This window comes from Microcaecilia unicolor, chromosome 1 (assembly GCF_901765095.1).
Source record: "Microcaecilia unicolor chromosome 1, aMicUni1.1, whole genome shotgun sequence".
Classification (NCBI taxonomy): Eukaryota; Metazoa; Chordata; class Amphibia; order Gymnophiona; family Siphonopidae; genus Microcaecilia; species Microcaecilia unicolor.
This window is the reverse complement of record NC_044031.1, coordinates 256129080-256153172: the sequence shown is the minus strand read 5'-3', so window position 1 is coordinate 256153172 and position 24093 is coordinate 256129080. Positions and strand designations below refer to the sequence as shown.

General features: G+C 42.1%; 1 protein-coding gene across 3 annotated transcripts in view; it reads left to right on the top strand.

Annotated features, from left to right (window-relative positions):
- NEK10 (NIMA related kinase 10) overlaps nt 1-24093 on the top strand; it is a 487142-nt gene that overhangs the window by 20696 nt on the left and 442353 nt on the right. For all 3 annotated transcript variants that reach the window (XM_030205786.1, XM_030205778.1, XM_030205768.1), the window contains exons 2-3: nt 6672-6782; nt 9060-9120. In XM_030205786.1, the coding sequence (XP_030061646.1) occupies nt 6709-6782; nt 9060-9120 (135 nt within the window). In that variant the 5' untranslated portion in view covers nt 6672-6708. The remainder of the gene's footprint in view (nt 1-6671; nt 6783-9059; nt 9121-24093) is intronic.

Here is a 24093-nt window from a genome sequence, read left to right as displayed (position 1 = left end):
TCATGTTCAGAGCTAAGGAAAATTACAGAATGCTTCTCTGTTTAGGTAAACAAGCCATACTGTGGGAATGTGGTCACATGTTTTCCAAGTCCAGGTGGCCAGGCTGAACTTCTGAAAACAAGAACCATCCTCCCCTTTGCATACCAAATTAATTAGAGCTGTGTCTTATCTTCTGCATTCCAACTTGTTTTTGTATTTCAAGGAAAGTTACTTTCGGTCAAAGACAGAAGATTTCAGAGTTCATTATTGATCAAAGCAGGGTTGAAAAGCAATCCTTTACATCTTCCATTACATTCAGCTCTTTGCTTTTCAATTCTGCTTATACGATAATGGTATAATAGAATAACTATGAAATATGTTTCACTAATTTCAACAAACATACTAAAATTAATAGGACGTATAGTCCTTGATTTTCAAATCTATCAGAACAACAGTCCATACATAAGTTATTACTCTACATCAGGTAAAACAACCAAAAAAAAAAAAGAACAAGACAGATTATACAAATGGATAATATACTGAGCACTAATTTCAACAAACATCAAAATTCGGTATTACAAATCCTTACACACTGCTTAATTACATTAAACTACACAATTTACCCATAACAGACCAGACATTCAACAATAACAGTTTTAATAACATCCAGCTGAGATCACCAGTATGGGTGAGGCATAGTACCAAAAATCCCAAGCAAGGCTGGAAGATCTGGACCGGACTGGAATGACTTCTGGAACATGCTTGAGAAACAGGAACAAGACAGTCCATAGCAACCACAGGGTCCGGCCACCAGGGGGCAAAGTGAGCACAGACATGGAAAATAGTCACAATCGTGACACTCTTGTATATGTGCAGAGAAGGAGAGAGAGGAGTTGAAGATGACCCCAAGGTTACGAGCTGAGGAGCTAGGGAGGATGAGAGTGTTATCCACAGAGATAGAGAATGAGGGGAGAGGTTGGTATAGGAGGAAAGATAATAAGCTCAGTCTTGGTGATGTTTAGTTTCAGATGGCGGTGAGACATCCAGGTAGCAATCCAGCTCATAATTGAAAGTGATCACCAGCCATTTCTCGACACAATTGGGAGATGGCCGGCGATCTCGGAAAAGTGGCGAAACCGTTATAATCAAAAGCTGCTTTTTTTGACAGCATCGCCGCTTTCCCGTCGCCTCGCCGGCTAAAGTTCAAAGGGGCGTGTTGGCAGTGAAGCGAAGGTGGGACATGGGCGGGTATGGGCGTGGCTACCAGATAGCCGGCTTTTGCTGATAATGGAAAAAAAAACCGGCGTTAAGCAGTATTTCGCCGGCTTTACTTGGTCCTTTTATTTTCACGACCAAGCCTCAAAAAGGTGCCCCAACTGACCAGATGACCACTGGAGGGAATGGGGGATGACCTCCCCATACTCCCCTAGTGGTCACCAACCCCCTCCCATACTAAAAAAATAAAAATACAAACCTTTTTTGCCAGCCTGTATGCCAGCCTCAAATGCTGTACCCACCTCCATGACAGCAGAATGTGTTCTATCCTCTGACAGCCTTTCTCTGGTTGTGATTTGGCTCACGGGTGAGTGAGACACCCTTTCTGTTAGGTGCACTGCAGAGTCACATCAGCAATGCATTGTGGTGGGTGTAGGGTAGTTGGCTCTACTCCCATGGTGCTTTTCCCCCTGCTTACTGGGTCAGAGTGTACCCTGTTTTGTTTCCTGTTGTAGTCCATGCGGTAGTGGCCATTTTTGCAAGACAGTTTTAGATCCCTTTCCTGTGTTATCCATGTCAGAGAACGTAGTTCTTACCTTGAATGGTGCTGGAAGAGAGCATTGTACACCATTCTGCCAGCTCTAACCTACTGCTAATCTTAGTACCAGGGGACTCTTTGCCAGTGGGGCACAACCTCTGATCTGCAGTTAACTGTGAGGAAACGTGGTTATTTCAAGAAAGGACTTTTTCAGAGAGATTAGTCTTCAGGTGTGAACTGGTGTGCCAAGGTTATACAGCAGCAATAAGTCCTAGAGGCTGTATGCAGGTCCCTGGAGCAGTTTTAGTGGGTGCTGTACATTTGTGGGTAGGGGGTTTGGGAGGGGGGGGGTTGGGGGGCTCAGCTCCCAAAGTAAGGGAGCTATGCATGTGGGAGCTTTTCTGAAGTCCACCGCAGTGACCCCTAGGGAGCCCGGTTGGTGTCCTGGCATGTCAGGGGGGCCAGTGCACTAAAAATGCTGGCTCCTCCCATGGCTAAATGCCTTGAATTTGGCCGGGGTTTGAGATGGCCGACATAACTTTCCATTATTGCTAAAAAACGAAACCGTCCATCTCAAATCCCGGCCAAATCCAATGCATTTGGCTGGCCGGAACCGCATTATCGAAACAAAAGATGGCCGGCCATCTTTTTAAAAAATACGGGTCTGGCCAGCTGTTTGCGGCATCGCCAAAATACATTTCCGGCCATGTATTTCGCCGGCGCCGTTCGATTATTCCCCTCAATGTCAGACAGGCAGGCTGAAACTTTGGCCTGGATTCCTGCAGAAATTTCTGATGTGGAAAGGTAGATCTGGGAATCATCAGCACAAAGGTGATACTGAAAACCTTGGGATGAGATCAGAGTAGCAAAGGAAGAAGTATAGATGGAGAAAAGAAGAGGTCCCAGGACAGATCCCTGAGGTACACAAACTGATAGTGGGATAGGATTCACCAGAGTATATACTAAAAGTACAATGGGAGAGAGAAGAAGAAAACCAGGATAGAACAGAGCCCTGTAATCCAAGTGAGGACAGCGTATCAATGAGTACGTGGTGATCAACAGTGTCAAAAGCAGCAGATAGATTGAGAAGGATGAGGATAGAATAGAGACCTTTCGATCTGGCCAGGAACAGATCATTGGACACTTTAGCAAGCGCTGTTTTAGTTGAATGAAGAGGGCAAAAGCCAGATTGAAGTGGATCAAGAATAGCTTGAGATGAAAAAAAGTCAAGACAATGGCGGTGAACAGCACGTTCAGATATCTTGGTTAGGAAAGGGATGAGGGTAATGGGGTGATAATTGAAAGGACAGGTAGGGTCCAATGAAGGTTTTTTGAGGAGTGGTGTGACTACGGCATTTTTGAAGGCATCAAGAACAGTCGCAGTGGAAAGTGAAAGATTGAGGATATGACAGATAAAAGGGATGACAGTACGAGAAATAGTTCTATGTAGATGGGTGGGAATAGGATCAGAGGAACAGTTAGTTTCAAGGAGGAAAGAAAATGTGCAGTTTCCTATTCAATGATTTCAGAAAAGGAAGAAAAGGGGGCAGGGGTTGGAGGGTTGAGAGAATGGACTAAGGGAAGGAGAGGTGGAGGTGACCTGGTTGAGAATGCAAGTTTAATCTTGTGAACCTTATCATGAAAGTACTCAGCCAGAGTCTGGGGGGAAAGTGAAGGGGGAGTTGGAGGTGAAGGCACTTTGAGGAGAGAGTTCAGTGTGGCAAAGAGACTTCGAGGGTTTGAGCCAAGAGAATCTGTCAACTGGATGTAATAGTCCTGTTTGGCAAGTAAAAGAGCAGACTGGAAGGAGGTCAGCAAGAATTTGAAATGTATGAAGTCAGCCATTGGGATGTAGGAGGAGCAAGTATTCTTACTATACTGGTCACACAGACATCCCAGCAGAGCAGTGGGGCACTCTAGGGGGTACTGCAGTGGACTTCACATAAAAGGTCCCAGGTACACATCTTACCATTACCCCCTTATATTGTATGGGGAGCCCACCAAAACCCTAGTGTATCCAACTATACACCACTACAATAGCCCTTATGGCTGCAGGTGTCACCTAGATGTGGGTACAATAGGTTTTTGGTTGGTTTTGGGGGCTGACACTTTTCACCACAAGTGCAACAGTTAGAGTGAATTATGGGTTTGGGTCCTCTTCTCCACAGTGCACTTAGATAAATGCCTGCAAAATAGGTTTCAAAGATAGTAACTTGAATATTTTGGCAAGCAAAATGTCCAAATTCTGCTTTATGCCACTTTTTAAATGTTTTTCTTTTTTGAAAATGAGTCCCATAGTAACCTATGGAACTTTGTAAGTTGAAGTGCTTTGATTGAGCCCCATTTTCTCCTTCAGGTACAATGGTGTGGGCAAATACAGAGCTTGGTGTACAAGAGATAACACCTTGTATTGAACTCTATATTGCACCAGCAACCAATGAAAACATTTCAGAATTGGTGATATATGAACAAGCCTTGAAACATCTCCAAAATGTCTTGCTGCTGCATTCTGCACTCTCTGCAAAGCTCTAGTCTTGGCCTTAGATAAGCCAAGATATACGGCATTGAGATAGTCCAGTTGTGACAGAATCATACTTTGCAGAACACCCCGAAAATCATACAATGATAACATTGGTTTTAACCTGTGCAATAAGTGAAGCTGCAAAAAACAGGACTGAATTACCTTAACAAAATAATCTTTCGTTGTAAGTTTTGAATCAACATCACACCCAATAGTTTCATCTGTTTTTGAACCAGAAGTTTTACATCATTCACAGAAAGGCTATTCCCTTTCCATCGTACTTCCAGCAATCATTACTTCAGTTTTGGACACATTCAAAAGCAATCCATTATCGCACATCCATTCACTGACCTTATCCACACAATACTACAACTGAGCACTCAACCTGTTTCCTCAAGAAACTATTGGAAAAAAACCCAGTATATCATCTGCATACATACGACAATGGATTCCTAGTGCCCAAAACACTTCACCCAAAGATGACATATAAATATTAAATTATAAAGCTGATAGGGTACCCCCCTGTCCAGAGCAACCTCCCAACACACCTGCCCCCCCCCCACTCTGCACTCACTTTGATCTTCCTGTAAGATAAGGCACAAACCATTCATAAACCTGTCCACTCACTCCTAACTGCATTAACTTCAATAACAACAATTGAATGTCAACTGAATACAATGCTCCAGAAACATCCAAAGACACAAGACAATAACAAAAAATCTGATTCATCCCCTTTCTTAACATATCTACTGTAGACAATAAAAGAGTCTTAACCCTATGTGCCCGCCTAAAACCAAACTGATAAGGATTAAGACATCCAATGTTTTCAACAAATTTGTCCAACTGTCTTCAAATCACCTTCTCTATTTACCTTACCCAAAAAGGGAACCACAGAAATCAGTCAATAATTACTCAGAATCAAAGAATCCAGCCCTACTTTTTTTTTCAATAAAGGTCTAACTGTCATTTGTTTACAAAGGTCTGGAAACATACCCTCATTCAACGATTTATTAATTATCCACTTTACAATAGGTGTGACCAGAGGCAGACTAAAGGAAATCTGCCACCTGAGGTAGGGATGATATGGTGTTGTATGGGCAGATTTAGACACTCCCATAATCAAATGTGCCGCTGCATTCTGGATGACCTGCAGAGCCTGGAACTTGGGTGATGACATTCCCAAATACAATGAATTGCAATAATCAATTTTACTACTACTACTACTACTTAGCATTTCTATAGCGCTGCCAGGGTTAGTACCAGACTCTGCACAACTGTCCAAAAATCTGATGGAGCTACCATTCCCTTCAACTTGTTTCTGCATCGTAAGACTAGAATCCAACAATACCCCAAGATTACACAAACAGGATTTAATTTCAAACTAGGGCATGCTAACAGTAGCACTGTTTTAATAAATCTATACTTTAATGTTGTAATTTTATGTTGACTGTAATCTGATATTGGAATGAATACTTAGAATTATGGCTTATAAAAAAACAAATTGAAATACAGTAGAGTCTTGATTATCTAACTTTAATCGGGATCACAGGTTGTTGAATAACCGAAAAGTCAGATAATATGGAGACTCACTACATCCACCTGCCCTGGCAGTCTCACTAAGCACAGTCTAACCCCACCTACCCATCCGAACAGCAGCCACCTCTCTACTATTGGACCCCCCACCCAAAGTGCCTCCTCAGCCACCCAACCAAGGTAGCCCCTCTGAGGCCTAACTTTAGAAGTGCTAGTGGTCCAGTGGTGAGTTCAGGGCAGGATCGATTTCCACTTGCCCATGTGGGCTCCATTATCAAAATTGCTGCCGTGAACTCTGGAGAAGTGGATTGCTTCAGCCCTGAACTCATCGCTGGACCATCAGGGCTTCCAAAGGTAGACCTTGGGGGTTCTACCTTGGTTGGGTGGCTGGGGAGGCACTTGGGGGGGGGGGGGGTCCAATAGCAGGGAGGTGGCTGCTGTTCAGGTGGGAGAGTGGGTGGAGCCCGGAATGTCAGATAATTGAAGGTCGGTTAACTGTAAATGGAGGGGGGGGGGGGGGAGGGAATCATTCAAAATAATCTGTAGGTTCCTTTAGAACTGCTTTGCAGAAGATAAGTGTTCCAGGGCTACAAATGAAAAGATGCTTCCTGGACAAATGCATGTGTCTGCTTATGTCTTACTTAACATTATTAAGCAACACAGACAGCAGAGGTGGTCCAAAGAAGGAGGAACAGTTGAAAATTTATCAAAAATATTTTTGATGAACTGTTGACTGTCCCTCCTTCCTTGAACCACCCCTGCTATCTCTATTGCTTCCTTTGGTCTTGAAGAAGTTTACTCCTTTTTTCTTCCTCCCTTACTCAACATTATTACCATTCTATTGATGCTATACAATTAATCAGTCACATTCTTTTAATTTCAAAGGAATAAGATGTTCATTCTGTGGGAGTGATATTTTATAATGCCTGATCAAAACAAGAAAGGGAGAAAAACAGAAAAGGCCACAGAGAAAAAACTTCCACGGACTGCTGCCAGGTATGTTCGTATTATATAAACAGGTATGAATATTACCAATAGTTACCAGAAGTCATTGTTTTAATGTGAATATGTGTGTGTGTGTATATATATATATATATATATTTTTTTTTTGTTAAATGTATCACTATATGGTGATTTTTTTAATTTCTGAAAATGATTTGTGGTTAGAAAAATTCCTGTCATTGAAAGTGCAGATTTCTAGCAAACGGAAGATTTATCCATGAAATTTGGTCTACTTGTGAAATATTTTATCAGGCAGAACTAGCCAGGGTTCAACTATGTAATTACAGTGCCCCCCCCCCCCCAGGTTTCAGCAATATAAAATATATGACCTAGTGCAACCTGCACTCCATACTCAAAAGACCTGGCAGTTTGAGGGGTGAAACCCAGATGTTGTCCTGCTGCAGCTAGCGATGAACCTCACAAATGTATGTGCTCCAGTGTCATAATAAACGATCCATTTGAACCTAGTGTTCTTGTTTATTTTTTTACACACATCACATTAATAAAAGGAATTGATATTTAACATATGCTAAATTATATACAGCTGATACATCGGTTAGATGTTACTTACTCTTGCATTTACCCTTCCCCACACCCAGGCAGTATCTTCCCAATTACTAAGATTCACAATCAAAGATTTAGTATGCAAACAAGACACCAATGACAGACAGTTTAGCTGAAAACCTTCCAGTACTGCAATAATACTGTTTCATTTTTTGCTATTAGCTCCCTGGGGTTCATTAATGCATTATAGGGAGCTAGATCCCTTAAGTCTGCATGATATTCCAGGAATTCTAATTGCACACTCTCTTTTTACTCCATCTGGAGAAGCTCACTCTCTCCCTCCCTCATCTTGCAGCAGCATACTCAGTGCAAAATAGTTCTACCACTAAGTTTCAGCATGAGGATGCTGGAATGTACCAATGCTAGAATTTGAACACTGGCTTTGTTCTCAACCTACTTTTCTAGACAATACAGTATTCAAGAGTCTGAAAAAGCAAGCTATTGAACAAAAGTTTAAAGTTTATTAGGATTTACTAATCTGCCAGTTGGGAATGCCATCTAGGCAGTTTACAACTTCATAATTAAAAAAGGAAAAATAGAGTGTGTAAATAGACAACATTAAAGGTGAGGCAAAGGGGGAGGAACAGCATTCATTCAAGAAAAGATAAGAAAAGATCAAACAAAAGAGAAGCTCTTGAGTGAATCAGGGGAGGAAAATTTCTATATGTAAAGAGGCTAAGAATCTAAGTAAATGCATCTTGAAATAGATAAGTTTTAAGTTTGGCCTTAAAGGTTTGTAAAAAATTCAAATGTTGCAAGGGAGTAGGAAGAAGGTTCCATAGGTGTGGTCCCTGAACAGAAAAGATTGAAGCACAGGTGTGTTCCTGAAAAATTTGTTTGTAATTTGGTACAATGAGTAAATTCTGATCTTGCGAGTGAAAACATCGGAAGGGGATGTATTCTAACAGAAGGTGATAATGGTAAAACCAGCAGCGAGACAGTGGAAAATAAACTCATCAGATAACAAAAACATCTGTTTAAGTCAGTATGAAGTTCCAAGGTTGATTTTTCAGTTTCACTTTGGATTTTCCCCAGATTTGCTTAAGAAAATCTAAGAGTTCCCCAATCAGATTTAGAGAAAATCAGAAATTTACCCATAACTCAGACTAGCCTGAAATCCTTTGTTTGGGTTTGAGTCTAAATTTCTCACACCTCTCTAATGGTGTCATATGAGAGCATTGGTATTTGCTCATGCTCACGTTGGGCCCTTTTATTAAGCTGCATTAGGTGAAAACATGCGCCTAATGCAGCAAAACATGGTGTTAGTTTTTGAATGTGCGTGTGCTAGCCGCGTGGTACATAATTTTTTTGTATTTGTTTGAGGTGGTGTGTCAGGGGCAGAGAGCGGGTGTTTCTGCCCTAACCAGTTAACGCATCTACATTACTGAATGCTAACTGGTTAGTGTATGGATAACACAGGAGCCCTTACTACCTACAAAATAGGTGTTGGTAAGTGCTCCCTTGGTATTTTAAAAAGATGACTGCACGCTAATGGCAACAGCTCAAGGTCATTAATAGAAAACATAGAAAATCAGGATTTTTACCTCCATGGAAAAATAGGCCTTATTGTGTTGGAAAGACCCACATAACGGTGCACTAAATCCTATTTTTATCACAGTTTAGTAAAAGGAACCCACGGTTATTTATTGACATTATTATCGTTTCAATATGTTTTTTTAAATTTTGTTTTGTGATCTTTTATTCTAGGGACTACTCAGACATCAAACGACTGTTATCTCTTTTAAATGTGCAAGCAAGCAAACAACAGGTAAAAACACTGTAGTCTATAATACATGAAAATGGTTTAGCTTTGTATGTGTGATAAAACTGAGTCACTTCAGTTTAGATGCAGAAGGGGGTAGCACAAAGCATAGCTCAAACCTGTCTTTACAAACTTTGTGGACACTTACGTCAATCTTACCCTGCAAACCAAATAAAAGCATGTTCTGCAGTTAAAACACTTGAAGGCTGCACCTCTTGTAAGTTTATAATCTATAAAAGAGATTGTTATTACACACCTGTGATATCCATCTCATAAGTGTGGTCTGCATATGAAGGCCTCTTTACTAAAGTAAGATTTTGCAGTGACCATGGGTTAACGGACAACAATAATGTGTTAGAACTGTTGGGAGCTGTTCCCAGCATTTTGCCATTCAGTTAATGCAGAGAAAACAGATAATAGCTACATTAACTGCTCTGTTTTACCTGCTTTGTTAATGGTTAGGTGATTATTCTATAACTGTGCATCTACATATAGGTATCCAGAGAGCACCTGATAGGAACCTATTCTATAAAGGTACATAGGTGCCTGCTTTGCAGTACAGAATGCTAGCATAATAGTATAAACATGCACTTATAATTTAGGCACGATTAGTTATGCCAGCCATAGAGCTGGTGAAAGTGCTCACATCTAAGTGCCAGAGATACTCGTGCAGCTTGTAGTATTCTATAAGTTATGGTGTAAATTCTATGTGGCACCTAAAAATCAGTGCTGAAAATTTTACACGCTGAGCGCTATTCTGTAAAGGGATGTGTCCTTTATAGAATAGAACTTAAAGCATAAACCGCATCTAACTGTAGGCACTGGCAATTACGCCTGCTAAAAGCAGGGTCCAGAAACACATTCTTAAGTATGGGACAAACAACTACTGTTTTCCACAGTGTAGGAACCTGCCTGGTAGAGAGGCTGAGGTTAACTAATTTCAAAATTAAGGGAAGAAGTCCATGCCTGTCTATTTTGATCCAAGATGAGGGGAAAAGGTCAAGTTGTGAAGTGCTTAAAGGCATAGAAGTGATAATTTTTTTCTAGCTGGGTAAGAGAGGGAAGAGTAAATGAATCCCATACACGTATGAGAGCCCACCCCGAACATTATCCAGCTAACTTTAGGAGTTAGCTGGACAAGCCTTTAGGGTTAAAATTCTCCCCCCCCCCCCCTTTGGGTGGTTCATTTTTGTTAGTTTACCCTTGCAAATGCTTGGTCAAGTTTAGTGGGATAAAGTATGTATTCTATGACTCAGAACAGCTAAAATCCTTTCTGGACATGAAACAGCTTAATCTAGAATTAGTTAAATGATATGTGATGAATTACACACATAAACCGCATTTTCTACATAATTATGTTATTATGCCTGTATAAAACTCCACTAAATTGTAACTCCCCCCTCAATTTGAGGTCCAAGGAAGCACTTATAATTTTTCTTATTACTTATTTCTTTAACGTTTGTATTATGCTGTTTTTCTGTAACAAGTGATATGCTTGTAAGAAATTGGCAAATCTTATAAATAAAAATTAAAAAGAAATTCTCCCCCCTACCCTCCTGCTCAGCTAACTTGTGTGGACCAGGTAACATAAGAGGGAAGATCCACCAGGAGGTGGAAAACTCAAACACCCCACGGTAAAAACAACAATGTGCAAAAAGTGGGAGTACGACCAAGGAAACCAGACGCTGGAAGACGTTCTTAAATAAAAACTTTATTGGATATTTGAAGACTCGACACGTCGTGTTTCGGCCGTCAAGCCTGCATCAGGAGTCTATAAAAAGTACATTTATATATGATATGTGTGATAACAGGACAACAAAAGAAATATATTAATAATAAATGAAATAAAACACATATAATGCAAATAATAAAACTGATTATAAAAATACTGTATATGATTTTATGAAATAATAATACAATACAAAAACATTTCATATATAAATAATTCAAAATGTATATTTAGTTGATTTTAAACTTTTGATTAATATTATTACATTCTCTAAATGTATGTTATCTTAATACAGCACATGTAAGCATACATAATTTTTTTATTTTATTTTTTTATTTATTTTTTACATGTATGTGTAACTTTTATCGTTTCATATTTATTGTTTAAATTTATGCGTATATATACATTTTTAATTATTTATATATGACATGTTTTTGTATTGTATTATTATTTCATAAAATCATATACAGTATTTTTATAATCAGTTTTATTATTTGCATTATATGTGTTTTATTTCATTTATTATTAATATATTTCTTTTGTTGTCCTGTTATCACACATATCATATATAAATGTACTTTTTATAGACTCCTGATGCAGGCTTGACGGCCGAAACACGACGTGTCGAGTCTTTAAATATCCAATAAAGTTTTTATTTAAGAACGTCTTCCAGCGTCTGGTTTCCTTGGTCGTACTCCCAGGTAACATAAGTACATACAGTGGGGGAAATAAGTATTTGATCCCTTGCTGATTTTGTAAGTTTGCCCACTGACAAAGACATGAGCAGCCCATAATTGAAGGGTAGGTTATTGGTAACAGTGAGAGATAGCACATCACAAATTAAATCCGGAAAATCACATTGTGGAAAGTATATGAATTTATTTGCATTCTGCAGAGGGAAATAAGTATTTGATCCCCCACCAACCAGTAAGAGATCTGGCCCCTACAGACCAGGTAGATGCTCCAAATCAACTCGTTACCTGCATGACAGACAGCTGTCGGCAATGGTCACCTGTATGAAAGACACCTGTCCACAGACTCAGTGAATCAGTCAGACTCTAACCTCTACAAAATGGCCAAGAGCAAGGAGCTGTCTAAGGATGTCAGGGACAAGATCATACACCTGCACAAGGCTGGAATGGGCTACAAAACCATCAGTAAGACGCTGGGCGAGAAGGAGACAACTGTTGGTGCCATAGTAAGAAAATGGAAGAAGTACAAAATGACTGTCAATCGACAAAGATCTGGGGCTCCACGCAAAATCTCACCTCGTGGGGTATCCTTGATCATGAGGAAGGTTAGAAATCAGCCTACAAATACAAGGGGGGAACTTGTCAATGATCTCAAGGCAGCTGGGACCACTGTCACCACGAAAACCATTGGTAACACATTACGACATAACGGATTGCAATCCTGCAGTGCCCGCAAGGTCCCCCTGCTCCGGAAGGCACATGTGACGGCCCGTCTGAAGTTTACCAGTGAACACCTGGATGATGCCGAGAGTGATTGGGAGAAGGTGCTGTGGTCAGATGAGACAAAAATTGAGCTCTTTGGCATGAACTCAACTCGCCGTGTTTGGAGGAAGAGAAATGCTGCCTATGACCCAAAGAACACCGTCCCCACTGTCAAGCATGGAGGTGGAAATGTTATGTTTTGGGGGTGTTTCTCTGCTAAGGGCACAGGACTACTTCACCGCATCAATGGGAGAATGGATGGGGCCATGTACCGTACAATTCTGAGTGACAACCTCCTTCCCTCCGCCAGGGCCTTAAAAATGGGTCGTGGCTGGGTCTTCCAGCACGACAATGACCCAAAACATACAGCCAAGGCAACAAAGGAGTGGCTCAGGAAGAAGCACATTAGGGTCATGGAGTGGCCTAGCCAGTCACCAGACCTTAATCCCATTGAAAACTTATGGAGGGAGCTGAAGCTGCGAGTTGCCAAGCGACAGCCCAGAACTCTTAATGATTTAGAGATGATCTGCAAAGAGGAGTGGACCAAAATTCCTCCTGACATGTGTGCAAACCTCATCATCAACTACAGAAGACGTCTGACCGCTGTGCTTGCCAACAAGGGTTTTGCCACCAAGTATTAGGTCTTGTTTGCCAGAGGGATCAAATACTTATTTCCCTCTGCAGAATGCAAATAAATTCATATACTTTCCACAATGTGATTTTCCGGATTTAATTTGTGATGTGCTATCTCTCACTGTTACCAATAACCTACCCTTCAATTATGGGCTGCTCATGTCTTTGTCAGTGGGCAAACTTACAAAATCAGCAAGGGATCAAATACTTATTTCCCCCACTGTAAGTACATAAGTAGTGCCATACTGGGAAAGACCAAAGGTCCATCTAGCCCAGCATCCTGTCTCCGACAGTGGCCAATCCAGGTCAAGGGCACCTGGCACGCTCCCCAAACGTAAAAACATTCCAGACAAGTTATACCTAAAAATGCGGAATTTTTCCAAGTCCATTTAATAGCGGTCTATGGACTTGTCCTTTAGGAATCTATCTAACCCCTTTTTAAACTCCGTCAAGCTAACCGCCCGTACCACGTTCTCCGGCAACGAATTCCAGAGTCTAATTACACGTTGGGTGAAGAAAAATTTTCTCCGATTCGTTTTAAATTTACCACACTGTAGCTTCAACTCATGCCCTCTAGTCCTAGTATTTTTGGATAGCGTGAACAGTCGCTTCACATCCACCCGATCCATTCCACTCATTATTTTATACACTTCTATCATATCTCCCCTCAGCCGTCTCTTCTCCAAGCTGAAAAGCCCTAGCCTTCTCAGCCTCTCTTCATAGGAAAGTCGTCCCATCCCCACTATCATTTTCGTCGCCCTTCGCTGTACCTTTTCCAATTCTACTATATCTTTTTTGAGATACGGAGACTAGTACTGAACACAATACTCCAGGTGCGGTCGCACCATGGAGCGATACAACGGCATTATAACATCCGCACACCTGGACTCCATACCCTTCCTAATAACACCCAACATTCTATTCGCTTTCCTAGCCGCAGCAGCACACTGAGCAGAAGGTTTCAGCGTATCATCGACGACGACACCCAGATCCCTTTCTTGATCCGTAACTCCTAACCTATGAACTGAGTTTGAAAGGATTAATACATTGGTGGTTTCTGCAGTATTGCAGAGTATGAAACAGACTGCCTGTCCCTTGTTATTGTTGCTCAATCTGTAGCGGATGTTGTTTTAAGTTACTTGTCTGGATTTGTTACCTCCTTATTAACTGATGGATTTATTGTCTGATAAATTAAAAGATGCTTCTGTTAGACATATACTTGAAAAGTCATTAGGTGCCATTGATGACCTTACCAACTACCACACCATTTCAAATTTGCTTATGGTTTCTAAAATAATTGAAAAGGTTGTTCACCAGCAATTTAAATGACTTGCTAGAGAAACATGCATTATTAGATCCGATGCACCATGGTTCCAGAGCTGGGCGCAATCTGGAAATAGGGGGTAGTATGCATTATGTGTTGTTTATGGAAGTGTTTCTGTATGTGTTTTTGGGGTGCAAATACCTGCGCCTATATTTAGGTGCGGGAGCCCGTTATTTATAATTACAGATGTAACTAAAAGTCACAACCATGACCTGCCCATGGTCTTTTCATTTCCATGCCCCTTTTTCCAACTCATGCATATAATTTACATGTGTACATGTTAACTGAATCTAATTAGTGTCAATACATGCTTGTTAAAAAGCCAATTATTGGTGCTAATTAGCTCATTATTCAATTATTATACACGTGCAAATTGGGTGCATTTTTTGGTGCTTTTTAAGAATTTGGGGGTTTATGTGGCTATATGAGGTGTGTGTGTGTAGACTGAGATGCACGTGTGGGTGTTTGGGTGTGTGTGGAAGGCAGATAGATACAGGGGTTGGTAGGAGTGTACAGTATGTGTGTATTTAGTGGGTAGGGATTTATGTAGTTTGAGTTCTGTGATTGAAAGTTGTGTATAGAGGGCTGCAAGGCATGTGTTTGTGGAGGCAAGTTTTGGGGCAGATATGTTTGTGTGAGAGGGGGTGTAGGTACATATATGTCTGTGTGGGTGTGAGATATGCATATGTATGGGAGAGGACATGTGGGGGATTGTCAATGAGGGAGCCTTTTGTTGCCATCCCTTGCCAGCTGTTTCAGATTTTTTCTGTCTTTGTGTTGTGTGCCAAAATGCTGGAAGAGTTGGTGGGTGGGAAGTTTTTGGAATGGTCTTTTGGTCAACATTTGTGCCTCCAGCTGTATCCCATAAAAACATTGGAAATTTTATAGAGACTTGATAATTTGAGAATACTGACCTAATGTTTTTGTGTGTGTGTGTTAAATTTAGTGAATATTTCTCCCGCCTTCCCTTTTGTTTGGAGGGCTAATGTTCCTACATCCAGAAGAGAGACAGATATCTTTTCATATAATACTTTATAACATTCTGTAGATTGAACTCCCCCCCCCTCCATAAAAACTCACCACTAATACTTCTGATAATATGGTTTTGTGTGGCTACTAGCTTCCGTAGTAGAATAAGTACAACAGACTACAGAAGTGCATATTTTAAAATTAAAATCTATCACTCCATTTCTTCATACTCTTAATCTGGGAATTAATGAATGCAAAAATTAACTTTTGCTCTTCAGTTTATTCATTGATTTTTTTTCTTGGTTATTTCTCTTGTTAATATTTTTTTTGAAACATAAATAGCAGCTCAAGGTTAATCTAAGCTGTTTTATCCTAAATTGTTTCTTAAATGTACAACTGCATATAGGACTGCTAAGTGATTAGGGGGTCCTTTGACTAAGGTGCGCTGAACAATGAACTGCGCTGATGTAGATGCGTGTATTGGATGCATGCAGGCGCATTTTTTTAGCGCACCTGCAAAAAAGGGCTTTTTTATTAGCTAAAAATGGACGTATGGCAAAATAAAAATTGGCGCTTGTCCATTTTGGGCCTGAGTCCTTACCGCCACCCACTGACCTAGTGGTAAAGTCTCACGCGTTAACCAGGCAGCAATCATCAGCGCGCATACAATGCTGATTACCACCCGGTTAGTGCCACGTGCCAGAAATTTTCCGGGCATGTAGTGGGCGCGCATAGAAAATGAAATTACCACCTGGGCCACGTGGTAGCCAGGAGGTAGTTCAAAATTGATGCACGTAGGATTCACATATGCGCCTACACGGCTTAGTAAAAGGGCCCCTAGGTCATCTTTAGATTTGCTTGGACCTGAAAAAATGATATTGCATAAGGCAAATTATATTTTCCCATGTTATACAGAAGATCTTTGCTTCTTAAAGAAGTTTTATTTATGTATTTATTTTTATATTTATATCCTGCTTTAACCAAAGCAGATTACAAAATTAGCATACATAATAAAACCATAAAAAAGCATAAACATAATAAAATTCAGAAAGTCCAAATGGCACTGACTAATACCCACCGCTGTCATCCAAAATTACCTTCACAAAATAGTGAGCCTTCGTGTATTTCTTAAACTGGGAAGCATTTGCACATAATCTCAAAGTACCTGGAAATACCTATTCCACAGTAAAGGCCCAACTATTGAAAAGGCATAACACAATTCTTTGCTTAATGATATGCTGTGGCTGATGGTGTAACCAATTGCTTCATCACTTACGAGCGTAATGATCGAGTTGGCTGGTAAGTATTCAACAGTTCCAAAAAGTATATGGGTACATTTGCATATATTCTCTGATGAATTAATGCCAGAATCTTAAAATTTTAAGATAGAAGTAACATGAGATGATTATGGCAACCCTATAATCAAATGTGCCGCCACAGTCTGGATGAACTGCAGAGCCTGGAAACGAGTAGAATCTCTTTGGTGGTTTTGCTGCAGTTTTGTTGACTGAATATGCAGTAGTTCGAGATGAGGTTTCAAGCTCTTTTTCACTGCATCCTTGAATATTTAATTCTCTATGTTGGATCATAAAAAGCTGAGTCTTTGGTGCTATTCACTCAACTTTGCCCGCTTTTTTGTCTGGATATTACAGACACTTGGTTTTTGAGAGATTCTTTTTGAGTTGACCCCTGACGCAGGCGCATGTATGTCGAAACACAGCCTGTGTTGGGTCTATTGATTACAGGATTATTCCACTCCTGAAGGCCCTTTTGTGCTTCTTTTTGTGCCATGCACTAATTTACCCATTAGCAGGTGGCCATTAGTGCGCGAGTCCTATAATGCCACCTATTTTGAAGGCAGTAGGGACTCGTGCTAAACCTGCATTAATTGTTTGATATGTAGCAATGCTGAAGTGCTAGCTGATTTGCATAAATGTGCCCACTCTCTGCCCTAGACACGCCCCCTTCATGAAAAAATGAAAAAAATATTTTAGCATGTGGTTTACACACACACATTCAAAATTTACTGGGGGATGCCTCAACATGCCTTGTGATACACCATTTTAAACTGTGGTAAGCACACATTGGTGCTTATTGCAGCTTTGTAAAAGGGCCCCTTTGAGAGTTATGCTCATAAATTGGCCTCTCTGAAAATTTACTAGGACCCTGTTCACTAAGGTGCCCCTCTCCTTTCCCTTCTGTTCATGTGTAGCTGTTCCCCTTTCCCTTCTGTGGGTCCACAGCTCTTCTTATCTTCCTCTATCTCCCTTTCCCTCCTGCAGGTCAGGCATGATTGCCTTTTTACCTCCCTCTGCCCCCCTCCCTGGGCCCTATAAATCTGCGGTGTTCACTGGCATTGCAGGCAGTGATTACAACTGCTGCCCTGAAGCTTTCCTTCTGCTGCATTCTGCTCATGTGGCAACAAGAAGTTACCACAGAGTGAAGGACCTTGGGGCTGGCCAGAGAAAGCCTGTTCTTAACGCTTCCTGTAGTGCCAGTAAACACTGCAGGTTTATAGGGCTTGTGTGTGTTTGTGGGGGAAACAGTAGTTGGTAGGAAGGGAACGCTGAACCTACGGGAGGGAAGGGGGAGATGGAGGTATGAGGCAATGCTGGACTAGTGGTGGTGGTGGTGGTGGGGGGGGGGGGGGGTAGGGGGTATGTGGTACAGAGATCCAGATTGCCAGGGAGCAGAGAGGGGATTCAAAGAATGAGATTGAGCCTCTTGAGCGTGAGAACTGGAGAAGGGGCCTGAATGTATGTGACTTGGCATGTTTGCTATGATGTCACTGGTAGAATTCACTCTTTTCTCTACCTCCACCTGCTGGTAAAAGGGATAAAACCTGGTTGTTCAGAACAATGTTGCTGACTAAAGAAAAGAAAATTATCAGGTGAGATATAATTTCTCCTTTCTTGCCACTGAGATAACTCTTTATTCAAGATATCAGTTTCTCTAGTATTCTTTCTTTGTGTTTAAACTCACAAGTTACTTGATTGTTTGTATAGAGACCTCAGTTATCGCTCATTGTCTTTGAGCTCACTGACAAAAACACTCCTGTTCATAGCTGATCATGCATTTTAGAACATTATCACTATTCCCCTTTACCTGTGCAGCAAAGGTAAATAAATTGTAAATGTTCTTTGCCTCACTTGCTATTGCATAAATAACAGAACCAACCTGAACTTCCAGTGAATCAGTTTTGAGATGGTTCTGAAGCTCATAAATTTCAGTCAGGTCAGTCTTTTAGCCTGTTTGAAGTAAAAGTTCTTTGATGGGTTAAATTTTGTCCTCTTCACCAGGTCAGACTTAACCCACTTATACTGGTTGATTGGTTGTGCAGATCCTCTTTCTCCACTAGGAAGCTGTATTTATAAGTAAGGTTTGTGTATAAGGAATCAGCATTGTGTAATATTTATCATGTTTTTGTTGCACTGATGCTGCACGTAAAGTCACACAATGTTGCTAAGAAAATCCATAATGTCATTGGTAAGTAAACAAAACCTCTAGGCTTTCTAAACTAAACTTTGCAGATGTAATGTACAATCTATAAGGTATGAGTGCATGAATAAGCAGCTGCGATTGTTTGAATTTCTTAGGCCCCCTGTTTACAAAGCCCGGTAGCGGCTGCTGCGCTGCAATGCCAACAGAGCCCATTCAAAGGAATTTGGATGTTTGTCTTTGACAGATCTTCTCTCTTTAAAACAACTGTTCCACTACTCTTGTCAGTTTGCCCAGTGGTAATTTCTCTTCATTTACAAATCCAATCCTTCATAATTCTTTCTTCTTTATATAAACTGTTAAAAGTAGTGGCAGGATAGTGATTTTTTTTATCTGATCATGATGAATACACATACAGAACACTGACTGTGTAGTCCAGTTCTTTTGAAACAACATTAACAGTACATGGCAATGGCCATCGAGGCTAGTTCTTTAGAAATATGCAGCAGTTCTACTTTACTGCCACTAGATGGCAGCCTTACAACAAGATTTCATAAGACTTATAAATATTGTCCAACCAAAAATTTATCTGACGGTGAGCTCTTAGAGCAGGATTAACCTTTCTTGGTTCCCATACCACTTTAACTGATCAATAAAACCCTCACACCCCCTTCCTAAACCATGTGCCCACTGGTGACTGACAGCTACATTTGTCACTTAGTCATTAACAGTGATAACATGTTGCTAAGATTACAGTACTACACAGTTATACTACCAAAAACTGTCCTAATAACTGCGTTCAGTCTGTCTAGAAAGTTTCAATAAATTGCCTCGGGTTTCAAGACCCATCTCTGCACCCCGTTTGACCTCTTCCCTCAACCCTTGGTGGTGCGGGCACCACTGGTTAAGAACTTCTATCCCAAATATGGCAAAAACAGGCAGACTTTTGTGGTCTGAGCGCTAATTATAAAAAGACAGATCTGGATGAGCTAGAGTGGACTTTGACGGGAACTCCAGCAGTTGGAAAGTAAGGACAATACCTGGCAGACTTCTATGGTCTGTGACCTTAAAATAGCAAGGACAGATCAAGAACAAATATACATATTTTATATCACATTCCTGTCATATGCTAGGAGTGTATCTCAGAGGGGGAGGGGATGACACCTTAAGGCTGATAGTGAGTAAAATGTTTCTGTTGGGAAGACTGGGTAGACAGTGCGGTCTTTATCTGCCTTCGTTTACTGTTACTATTCTTGCAGTTCAGAGTATATGTAGTTACCTATCTGTTGTCCATACCTTTTCTGTTTCTAACAGTTATAGGTTAGAACCACAGTGACCCTGGATTGAGACCCCCTTATACTGTGTATATAATCTGTGATTGATTTATCTTCTATAAATTTATCTACCTCCTTTTTTGATCCCAGTTATACAACTTGCCTCTCCAGTACCATATGGGAATATGTTCTATAGACAACTGTGGGGTATATTTTCAAAGGGGTTTAAGCAGGCAGTAGAGGTGCCTACCTGCTTAAACCCCAATCAAAAGGCATCTCTTAAATAAACATGTTGCTGCTTCTTCCCGACAACATGCTTTATTTAAGAAACATATTGAATGTGGTCTGCATTTGCCTGTTTGGAGATATAAGGATGAATGAGATGTCTTGTCCTTTTGAAGACTGTTTAAAAAATTTCTTCATGTGAACGTCTTTGGATTTTCTTGGGGCTGCTCTGAAGAAGCTTTGATGAAACATGGTCCATGTAGGGGACTGAGAACTGTTTGTTTTTAGAAATTCTTAGAAGTTACTTTAATTTATGTATGCAGCTGGCATTTACACATTTTGAGACAAGCGGTGAATTCACTTCTGATTTTTGATTTTGTCTTTAGACTTGTTATTTTGCAACCATTTTTGTGTGACTATTTTAACTTTTTTGAACACTTTTTCATTTTTGGTAATTTTTGAAATACTTGATTTCTCCGAGGACAAGCAGGCTGATTATTCTCACGGATAGGTCGCTGTCCGCGATGGCCCAGGAGACCGGCAAAATCTTGAGAGAAAAGAAGTCTCTTGAACGCTGCGTTGTACGGGCAGAGCACACTGCACATGTGCGAAGGGCTTCCCGCCCGCGACACAAATGTGAGTCCCTCAGTTGCTTTTTTCCGTGACACTGGTAACACTGAGTTTTTTCTGCTTTGCTGTTGCCTTCGGCCCAGGGGATCGCGTGTGAGTTTTTTCTTTTCATTTTTCCTTGTTTTTTGCTTAGTTCCAACTCAAAGCTAAAAAAGTCCCTTATTCTCTTACTTTTCTCACTTGTTGTAAGTTTTCTTTCTTTTTGCTGCGGCCCTCTTTTGGCGGTGCGGTCGGGGTTATTTTTCCCTTTTTTTTTCTCTTTTTGTGCCTTTTTTATTGGCACAATCGCATCTTTTAATTTTGCAGCCACTGTTTTTCCGCCCATGTCATTGAAGACACCCAGTGGCTTCAAGCGTTGTACTCAGTGCAACCGGATCATCTTGGGTACCGACCCCCACGCGTGGTGTCTTTAGTGCCTTGGGCCCAAACATTTGCCAGCTGCTTGTAAGCTGTGCTCTCTAATGAAAAAACAGACCCAAGTGTCTCGGGAGGCTCAGAGTGAAAGACTTTTTGCTGATCGGTCCGGTCCTTCGACGTCGACATCGAAATCGGTACCGAGGTTGGCAACATCGGCATCGATGTTGAGGGAAGCATCGACTTCGAGAGCGCAGGTAATGGCTGCTGAACCACCACATCGCGCTGGGAGCAGCAAGGCGTCAAGTGGGTCTCCACCTGTCTTGAGGCCTACTGCTATGGAGGCCCCCCCCCCGTGAGGATTCCACGTCCTCCTTTTTGGTACCAAGGAGTCTCGATAACGGGCGTTGAGCAAAGGCTAAGAAGTACCGCCATCGTTCTCCTTCCAGACAAGGTACTGAGAGCTCTGGGGAGCCGAGGGATTCGGCACCCGAGAAGTGTCGGCGCCGAGAGGACCGCTCACCCTCTATACAGGAGGTGCTGATGCGTCGCTCTTCGGGCAGCTTGGTACCGGTGATGAGTGCTCGTGGGAGGAAGAAGAAGATCCCAGATACTTTTCAGAGGAAGAGTCATACGGGGTCCTCTCTGATCCTGCTCCGCCAATAGAAAGAAGATTGTCTCCACCTCAAGAGTCTTTCTTTTTCCTCCTTCGTTCGGGAAATGTCTAAGGACATTCCTTTCCCTATGGAGGTTGTGGATGAGCCCAAGGCCGAGATGCTCGAGGTCTTGGACTATCCTTCTCCGCCCACAGAGGTTGCAATGACCCCCTTGCATAACACACTCAGGGAAGTTCTTATGCAAAACTGGTCGTTCCCTCTATCTAATCCAGTGGTCCCCAAAAAAGCTGAGTCCCAGTACAGAGTCCATGGAGAGCCAGTAGTGGTGAAGGCCCAACTACCTCATGATTCCATGGTGGCGGACTCTGCTCTCAGAAGAGCCAAGAGTACTAGAGACTATGCCTCAGCACCCCCAGGCAGAGAGTCTAGGACCTTGGATTCTTTTGGGAGGAAAACGTTTCAGGCCGCTATGCTCGCTGCCAAGATCCAAACTTACCAGCTCTACACGAGCATCCACATGCGGAACTCGGTGAGGCAACTGTCCAGTTTGGTCGAAGCCCTACCTCTGCAGCTCCCCGAACCTTTTCACCAGGTGGTCAAGCAGCAGAAGTCATGTTGCAAATTCCTGGCCAGGGATACTTATGACACTTTTGATGTGGCATCCCGAGTAGCTGCTCAAGGTATAGTGATGCACAGACTCTCATGGCTGCTTGTCTCTGACCTGGATCATAAGACCCAGCAGCGAATGGCGGATGTTCCTTGCCGGGGGGGATAATCTTTTTGGAGAAAACGTAGAGGACATGGTTGATCAGATCAAAAAGCACCATGATGCTATGGATTCTCTCTCCCGCTGGGCGTCTTCTGCCACCTCCTCATCTAGGAGGTTTTTTGGAGGGAAGAGGAGTACTCCCTATTCCTATAATAGGCGTAGGTACACTCCTGCTTCTCAGCAGCCTATCCAGGCTCAGTCCCAGCGCGCTCATTCCCGTCAACGGCGTGCGACCAAGGCTCCTGTGGCTCCCCAGCAAAAGCAAGGGACGGGCTTTTGACTGGCTCCAGTGCAGCATAGCCTCAGAAAAAGTGTCCATGCCGGACAACTTGCCGGTTGGAGGGAGGTTAATATTTTTTCACCAAAGGTGGCCTCTTATAACCTCCGACAGGTGGGTTTGTCAAATAGTTCGGTTAGGATACACTCTCAATCTAGAATCCATACCTCCAAATTGTCCACTGGGAGCTCAGTCCTTCAGCTCCCAGCACAAGCAGGTACTTGTAGAGGAACTCTCCACCCTTCTAAAGGCCAATGTGGTCGAACCCATTCCACTAGGGGAAGAAGGCTGGGATTCTATACCAGGTACTTCCTTGTGCAAAAGAAAACGGGGGGGGGGGGGGGTGTCCCATCCTAGACCTAAGGGACCTGAACAATTTCCTTGTCCGAGAAAAGTTCAGGATGGTTTTCCTAGGCACCCTTCTTCCCATAATTCAGAGAAACGATTGGACTTAAAGGATGCCTATACCCACATCTCAATACTCCCAGCTCACAGGAAGTATCTTCGATTTTGGTTGGGAACTCGGCACTTTCAGTACTGTGTACTGCCCTTTGGCCTCGCGTCTGTGCCCAGGGTTTTCACAAAGTGCCTGGCAGTTGTTGCAGCATCGCTACACAGACTGGGAGTGCATGCCTTATCTTGATGATTGGCTGGTAAAGAGCACCTTGGAGGCAGGCGCTCTACAGTCCATGCGGATGACTATTCGAGTGCTGGAGCTACTGGGGTTCATAATCAATTATCCCAAGTCCCATCTTGTCCTGGTTCAGAAATTGGAATTCATCGGAGAGCAGTTGGACACACGGACGTTTCGAGCTTATCTTCCTCAGACAAGGACAGACAGTCTCCTGGCCCTAGTGTCCCTGGCTCGAGCGTCTCAACAGATCACAGCTCGGCAGATGTTGAGACTCTTAGGACACATGGCTTCCACAGTTCATGTAACCCCCATGGCACACCTGCATATGAGATCAGCTCAATGGACCCTAGCTTCCCAGTGGAACCAGACCACAGGGGATCTAGAGGATGTTATCCATCTTTCCACCGACTTTTGCAATTCCCTACTCTGGTGGACTATTCGATCCAATCTGAACTTGGAACGTCCATTCCAAATTCCTCAGCCACAAAAAGTGCTGATGACGGATGCATCCCTCCTGGGGTGGGGAGCTCATGTAGACGGGCTTCACACTCAAGGAGTTTGGTCCTTTCAGGAAAAGGGTCTTCAGATCAACCTCCTGGAATTACGAGCGATCTGGAACGCTCTCAAGGCTTTCAGAGATCGGCTGTCCAAC